At 43.8% G+C, this 7536-nt stretch overlaps 1 protein-coding gene across 1 annotated transcript; it reads left to right on the forward strand.

Moving 5' to 3' along the window:
* The first annotated feature begins 1179 nt into the window (after positions 1-1179).
* LOC131691496 (zinc finger protein 665-like) lies at positions 1180-4023 on the forward strand. The gene is made up of 4 exons (XM_058977943.1): positions 1180-1368; positions 1435-2447; positions 2505-3697; positions 3762-4023. The coding sequence occupies exons 1-4, from the start codon at positions 1245-1247 to the stop codon at positions 3946-3948; spliced, it is 2517 nt and encodes an 838-aa protein (XP_058833926.1). The 5' UTR covers positions 1180-1244; the 3' UTR covers positions 3949-4023.
* The last annotated feature ends 3513 nt before the right edge of the window (positions 4024-7536 follow it).

Below are 7536 nucleotides of genomic sequence, written 5' to 3' on the forward strand. Positions count from 1 at the left end.
ATTGTACCAAAAGTTTTTCTATTTCTCAAAATGATAGATCTAAAAAAATACTTCATGCAGTCAGCCTTCCATATAAAGATTAATGTACCATTTTTGATTGGCAGTCACTTATTTGCTTATGTTCTTCTTTCATGCATTAAATATACTGCAAAGAGAACGTAGGTCAGTTTAGTAGAAAAATCTTCACTGATTCCAAAATATATTCAGTCACATTCAGTGCGTCCGAAATATGCTTGGAACACTGTCCAAATTAGTGTGGAAGGGTCCGAAATGTTAAAAATTCATGCTGTGAAGAAATGTCATTTTCGAGTTTATGTCAATGTATAAAACATTCATTGACAGTTTTCTTTAAAGAACAGTAATTATGGAGCAGACTCATGCATGTATTGCATTAAAAAACATAGGCAAGCAAATATTTTTTGACGTTCACGTAATTTCACTTCCTCTAGGGTCCAAAATTGGTTGGTTACCCTAATCAATGAAAAGATCTTAATAATAACAAAAATGGTAACTTTATTGTATGATACCATTCTTTTCGTGAAGTGTGTAATGTCTAAGTTTCTTCAGTTACCACCCTTTCTATAGCAATATCTTGGCTTTTGTCAATGATGCTTTTGCTGCAAAGGCGTCGCGTCTGCCACCATTAACATTAAGATTTTTTTCAGTGTAACTAACTGTCAAAAAGCATACGTTCTGTTCAAAGAGAATAGGAAAAGAGACGAATAGTGTGAAGCCAAAAATACCTTATTGAGCAGACCAATCGTGCAATGTAAATAAACATTACTCATGCCTGAGTTGGAGGAGATAAGTATTGTAAATCTATCAAAAAAAAAATTTGAATTTTCGTCAGAATTTAGTGCAATCGTGATTGTAAGGTGCATTCTAGAGTCTATGTATGAGTAAAAACAAGTTTTAGAATTATTTCATCTCTTTGTTTCGAAATGCACATCGTTTGATATACAAATTCAACGATCGACAAAAGGTTTGTTTTCAAAATATAATAGGAGTCATTTAAAGTGCTGCCTTTGGAAACGGTTGCCAAATTCTAGTGTTGAAATCATCGTAAAGGGAGTGTTGCCGTTTTGACTGATTTTCACTCTGCGTCTCTCACTATTCTCTTTGGTTCTGTTTACAAACGAAGAATTTTAGTATTGTGAATCAAAATATCTGTCAGAAAGACAAATCCAATGAATCAAAATATCTTTTTTAGGTTTTAAATGCAATATTTGTCAATATAAAAAAGAATGAGTAACGCTCAAGAATATATAGTGTACGGATACTCACTTGGAAATCCAGTTTTCGAAATAAAGCCTGACATAGGTCAGCCAAATTCCACTTTTGTCCCTAACATAATTCAAGTAATACCGGGTAAGACAACCAGTAAAATGTTGATAACCCTGATTAAATAATCGCAATATTAAACAAAAATTACAGCTAGAACAACACCAGCTATTCGTATTATCGAAAATATTCAGATCTGCAATCCCGCTCAGCAGCTTCAAGTTGCGTGCGATGTTTCCCCGTCCTGCTTCGTAACACAGTCAGACTCAATCCCATCAGTTAGCGAACAAGTAACGCCAAACGCAGATTCTATCAGTACCACAAGTGATGCACCCGTCGCCATTGAAATAATCTCATCACTGGTTGAAACCAAATCTGATTCAACCGATCATGACCCGAAAACAATTTCTCATGATAAATTAAATGTTGATAAGAAAACACGCCCAAAATCCAAATTGAAAAAACCAGTGGCAAAATCTCAACAAATTACTAAACTAAAACCTCCAACGCCTCCACCTGCCACCGTCACCACAGGCAAAACCATATTATTCAAACCGAGGAAAGACTTCCTTTACGAATGCGACATCTGTGACAGTCAGTTTCTATCGCCTGTCTCGCTGAGGCTTCACAAAACTGGCCATCGCTATGGTGCTCCCGAAGAGAAGAAAACCTACAGCTGTCGTTTCTGTGGCCGTCAGTTTTCCCACCTACAGACGCTGGGGGACCACGAGAAAGTACACATCGACGATCCATACGATTGTGGCACCTGCGGTGCACGGTACAGTTCGAAAAGTGGCCTCCGGAACCACTTGTCCAAGAATAGCAAGTGTAATGTTGCCTTCCAGAGCGCGAAACTGCAGAAGAAAAAGCAGGATGAAGAACAGAAGGACCATGGTTGTGATATCTGCGGGAAAACGTACCGACATCGGAAGTCGATGCTCGAGCATCGCAGTTTGCATTTCAGAAACAAACAACACCGATGTGACCGGTGTGGGGTGATGTTCGAGACTACTGGCGGTTGGCGGAAACATAGGGCAAATCAAAGGTGTGAGTTTTCGAAGCGGAAATTCAAGGATCCAGGCGGAGGCGATGAATTGTTCATCCCCGAAGAAAGAAAGAAATTTTTGGAACAGGTAAAGCAACTGGAGGGAGAAAGTGGTGCTGGGGTAAGTTGATTAGATGATAATGTAACAATTCAAAATATTAGAGAATGCCTTGTTTAGTTTTCAGCTGGTCGAAAGACGGAACAAAAACGAAAATCGAGAGAACGTAGCAGAAGTAATAGCAGTGAAAATAGCCAATTCAGTAATATCAGTAACGGTCACAGCGAAAACACATCATTTGAAATAGAAGACGAATCGAAAGCATCACAAGATAGAAAATTAGAAATTTCCCCACAGCCATTAATTGAATTGGTGACCATACCGGATACCTCGACAGGCTCGAAAGATATCAATGCTATTGACGAACCAGAAATTTCCCTTGAGTCAATTAAGCAACCGGAAGAAATTAAGTACGAAATTACTAGCGACCAAGAAACGGAGAAAATTGACACCAAAGAAAGTCTCAAAGATGATGAGGGAAACAATGATAATAAAATTAGGCAGGAAGTGGATGTTGATCAATCAGAAGATGATCTCGTTATACCTTTACCTGCCAAAAAAGCAGTCGGGAGAAACGATCCCAAAGAACCTGTCCCTAGAAAACCTCGGAAACCCAAAGAACACAAATGTCCAACCTGTGACAAAACATTCGCTCGGGGATTCATCCTTAAGAATCACCTGCGGAAACACACCGGAGAGCGACCCTTTTTATGTGACAGCTGTCCGAAGTCGTTCGGGGATGCGGCTTCGCTGAAAATGCACTCCGTCATACACACGGGCGAAAAGCCATTCCCCTGTTCCGAGTGTCCTGCGAGATTTGCTCGCAAAAGTGGTCTGCGCAACCACATCACCATACATTTTAATCTTCCCTGTGATGAATGCGACCAGAAGTTTCCTTCTCGGAAAACTCTAGTGCGGCACAAAATCAAACATCAAGGTGTGCGACCTTTCCTGTGCGAAATATGTTCCAAAGATTTTCGAACGAAAGCGGACATGACAGCGCACATGCGAATTCATTCGAACGAAAAGCGATACGTTTGCAAAATATGCTCTGCTCGGTTCAACTGCCCATCGACACTGCGTAGGCATCGCAACGTTCATGCTCCACCGGAAACCCGACCGGTTTGCGAGAGCTGTGGAAAATCATTTTCATCGCGGCAAGCTCTTCAGAAGCACGAGAACATTCACAAGAATCTGAAACCCTTCCAGTGCGAAATATGTTCCAAGTGTTTCCGAGTGAACGATCATCTGAAGGTTCATCTGCGGTCACACTATGGCGAAAAACCTTTCTCGTGTGATTTGTGCCAAAAAAGGTACCTGCAACCATCATCGGTAGGCTGGAGAAAATTGCTTATTTCTATCTATCAATCGTTTCAGATTTGTGACGAACGGGGATCTGCGAGTTCATTACCGGCGGCATACCGGTGAAAAGCCTTATACTTGTGATGAGTGTGGTCAAGGATTCGTAGTGACGGCCGGACTCTACCGGCATCAGAATGAAACGGGTCACGAAAATAGCAAACCTACGGCCATTATTGTGCCGGAATACACGAGAGCTACGTAGGGTTGGCTGTCAGGCCTCCACACGAAACAACTACGAATTATAGGAATTGTCTCATATAAAGTTTTGATAGCGGAAGTATCCAACGGCTGGATGTATAAACCATACCGAATGCCACCGCATGATCCACGTGAAATTCCGTGCGAAATTTATTGTGAAATTCCTCACGAAACTCCGTGTGAAACTCCGCGCGAAATAACGTTCGAAATTTCGTGACAAAATCCGTGCGAAATTCAGTGCAAAATTGCACGCGAAATTTTGTGCAAAATTTCATGCGAAATTTCGTGTGAAACACCGCGCGAAATTCGGTACGAAATTTCTTGTAAAATTCGAAGCGAATTTCCATGCTAAATTCCAAGCGAAATACCGTGCAAAATTCCGAGCGAAATTCCGCACGAGGTTCCGTGCGAAATCCCTTGCCAAATTCCGTGCGAAGTTTCGAGCGAAATTCGCGAAATCCCGTGTAAAATTCCGTGCGAAATTCCCAGTGAAGTTCCACGCAAGATTTCATGTTAAACTCTGTGCGAAATTCCACGCAAAATTCCGCTCGAAATTTCGTGTAAAATTCCAAGCGAACTTTCAAGCGAAATTCGGTGTGGATTTCCGCGCCAAATTTCATGCGAAATTCCGCACGCAATTCCGTGCGAAATTTCATGAGAAATACTTGGTGAAATCCCGTGTAAAATTCCGTGCGAAATCGTATGCGATATTCCAACCGAAATTCTGTGCGAAATTCCTTTCAAAATTCCGAGCGAAAGTCCGTGCGAGATTCCGTGCGAAATCACTTGCAAAATTTTGCGCGAGATTTAATGCCAAACCCAGCGTGAAATACAGTGCGAAATTCCGCGCGAAATTCCGTGTGAAATTCCAAGTGAAATTTCGCACATAATGCCGCGCGAAACTCCGCTCAAAATTTCGTGCGAAATTCTCGCGAAATTTCGTGCAAAATTCCGAGCGAAATTCGGTGTAAAATTCAGCTCTAAATTCCGTGTGAAATTCCTGGAAATTTCGCGCGAAAATCCGCGCGAGGTTCCGTGTGAAATTCCGAGCAAAATTACGCACTACATTCGGTGCGGAATTCCGTGCGAAATTTCGAGTGAAAATTCACGCAAGTATTCATATTAAACACTGTGCGAAATTTCATGTGGAATTCCGTGTGAAATTCTAAGAGAAATTCCGCACATAATGCCTCGCAATATTCCGCTCGAAATTTCGTGTAAAATTCCGAGCGAAGTTCGGTGTGGAATTCCGCGCCGAATTTCGCGTGAAATTCCGCGCAAAATTTCGTGCGAAATTCCGCGCGTAATTCCATGCGAAATTTTGTGTGCGAAATCCTGTGTAAAATTCCGTGCGAAGTTCCGCGTGAAATTCCGTGCGAAATTTTGCACGAAATTCCGAGTGAAATTCCAAGCGAAATACTGTGCGAAATTCCGAGCGAAATTTCGTGCGAAATCCCTTGCAACATTACAAGCGAGATTTCATGCCAAACTCCGCGTGATATTCTGTGCGAAATTTTATGCGAAAATTCGTGTGAAATTCCAAGCGAAATTCCGCACATAACGCCGCGCGAAATTTCGCTCAAAACTCCTTGCGAAATTCTCACGAAATTTCGTGCAAAATTCCGTGCGAAACTCTGTGTGGAATAAAATAAAAAAAATTTCGTGCGAAATTTGTCTTCGGCGGTATATCGAGTCTACTTCAGCGAAGAGTTTCCCGGTGGTGATTGCTCTTCCGAAACCGTTGTTCGCTGAAATTGGATGTAGCTGAGAGCTTAGAATTTTTTAAATAACCCCCTTCGTCTTTACTCAATCGAGATCAAGGTACCGGATATACATGGCTTTTCCAAACATTACCCGTACGCAAATGATCATCTTCACACACCTAAGTTACCTAATTCTACCTGTCCTTTTGGTACGTAAAGCGGTACAGAGGGTATTTTCTTCATTCTGATACAATACACTGATGAAGGCTGCAAGTCGTAGCCGAAATACGTTTCTGTAACAGTAAAGTGCATTTTTGCATTTTGTTCATCATAGTGGAATTAAAACGGAAGACAACGGTAAAAGTGTCTAATCATAATCATCTACACACCGAACCAGAGAAGACGTGTTTCCGTATCCCTACATTTGGCGACGAGGATAAAATGGAGCTGTGAAGAGATGGCTTGGCCGACGGTTTGTATTATTGAATATAAAGTCACAAATCCAAAGGTTTACCGTGAAAAGAAAGATATTGTGGGACCTGACGAATTAAACTTTGCAGCCTTTGCTGTGGAACTCCGCTAGCGAATGACGGATCTCAATAGTAGCATGTCTGTAATAACCTACGTAGTTGGAACTATTGAGAACCAGAGCTACAGGTCCAAAGCCCTGGTAAAGGAGGATGGTTGTGATGATCTGGGCCGCGGTCACCACGTAAAGCAAAATAGGTCATAACCCCAAGTCCAAGGCGCGAAGCGACCCGTGCCGAGGGATGAGTGATCGAGGGGGTGAAAAAGATGCTCGATCGTTAACGGAGCCTGTGGGGTACCTGGGCAACCACCACAGTAAGCGTCCCTTACCACGTTACTGCGGAGCTCTGGCGTGGCAGGCCTTTCTTTCTCGCGCAACTCGTGGGAACAAATATGAGTGAAGTGAACAAAAACCAAAAAACGGAGGTGCCGAACCCCTGTGCCAAAGGTGGTTTGACGAGGACTCCCCCCAGTGGGGGGGGGTTAGTGGAGCGACGGGGGCTGCATCCGACAGCACCAGTGACCCCCCAGCGGTGATTGGAAATAGCCCTACCAACGCGCTGGAAGGGCTACTACCCGCGATGTTTAAAATTGTGGAACAACTCGATAGCATCATCGAGTTCGCAAATGCGAAACAAAACATCAGTAAGGATCTGAAGCAGAACCTGCTGGTGCTCCGCAAAGCTGTTCGAGCCGCAAGACAGTAACAGCAGGCATACATCAAGATGGTGGAGGGAAGAGAAGGCCGACAGAGGAACCCAGACAGGGGCCTTCCCCTTCTATGGAGCAGACAAGTCGCTCCAAGCAGTGGCTGAGCTCCCGTCGAAGGTCAGGGTCAAGCGCAAGACGGCGCCGAATTTGAAGCGACCTAGGAAGTCACAAGGCGAGGGTGCAAAAAGCAACGCCAAACGGCGTGTAACCGTGACGGCCAAACGCCGTTTGGGCGATGTAAACCGGGGTGCAACTGACCCCGCCGGGCAGAAAATAGGTACCAGCAACCCGGCGCAACCGGGACAGGGGGCGAAAACCCCTGGAAGTTGGTCAGTACGAGGAAGCCAACGCAGAACGCACCTCGACCCGCAAAGAAGGCCAAGGACAGAGGCGAGGCCTTGTGGGTAAAGACAGACAAGGACAAATATGCTGACGTCCTAAAGTCAATGCGGGCGGCCGAAAGCGTGAGACGCACCAATGCAGGCGAAATGCTCTTGGTGCTGAAGCGAGACGCACAATCTAGTGCGGTGTACAAAGCCATTGCCCAAGAGGTCCTGGGTAAAGGCGCCCAGGAGAGATCTGTAAGGGCGGAAATGACTCTCCAGTGTAAGCAACTATAGTCGTCGGGTAAAAGCTGCAGAGTACCAGAA

The sequence above is a fragment of the Topomyia yanbarensis genome, chromosome 3 (genome assembly GCF_030247195.1).
Source record: "Topomyia yanbarensis strain Yona2022 chromosome 3, ASM3024719v1, whole genome shotgun sequence".
NCBI classification, from domain to species: Eukaryota; Metazoa; Arthropoda; class Insecta; order Diptera; family Culicidae; genus Topomyia; species Topomyia yanbarensis.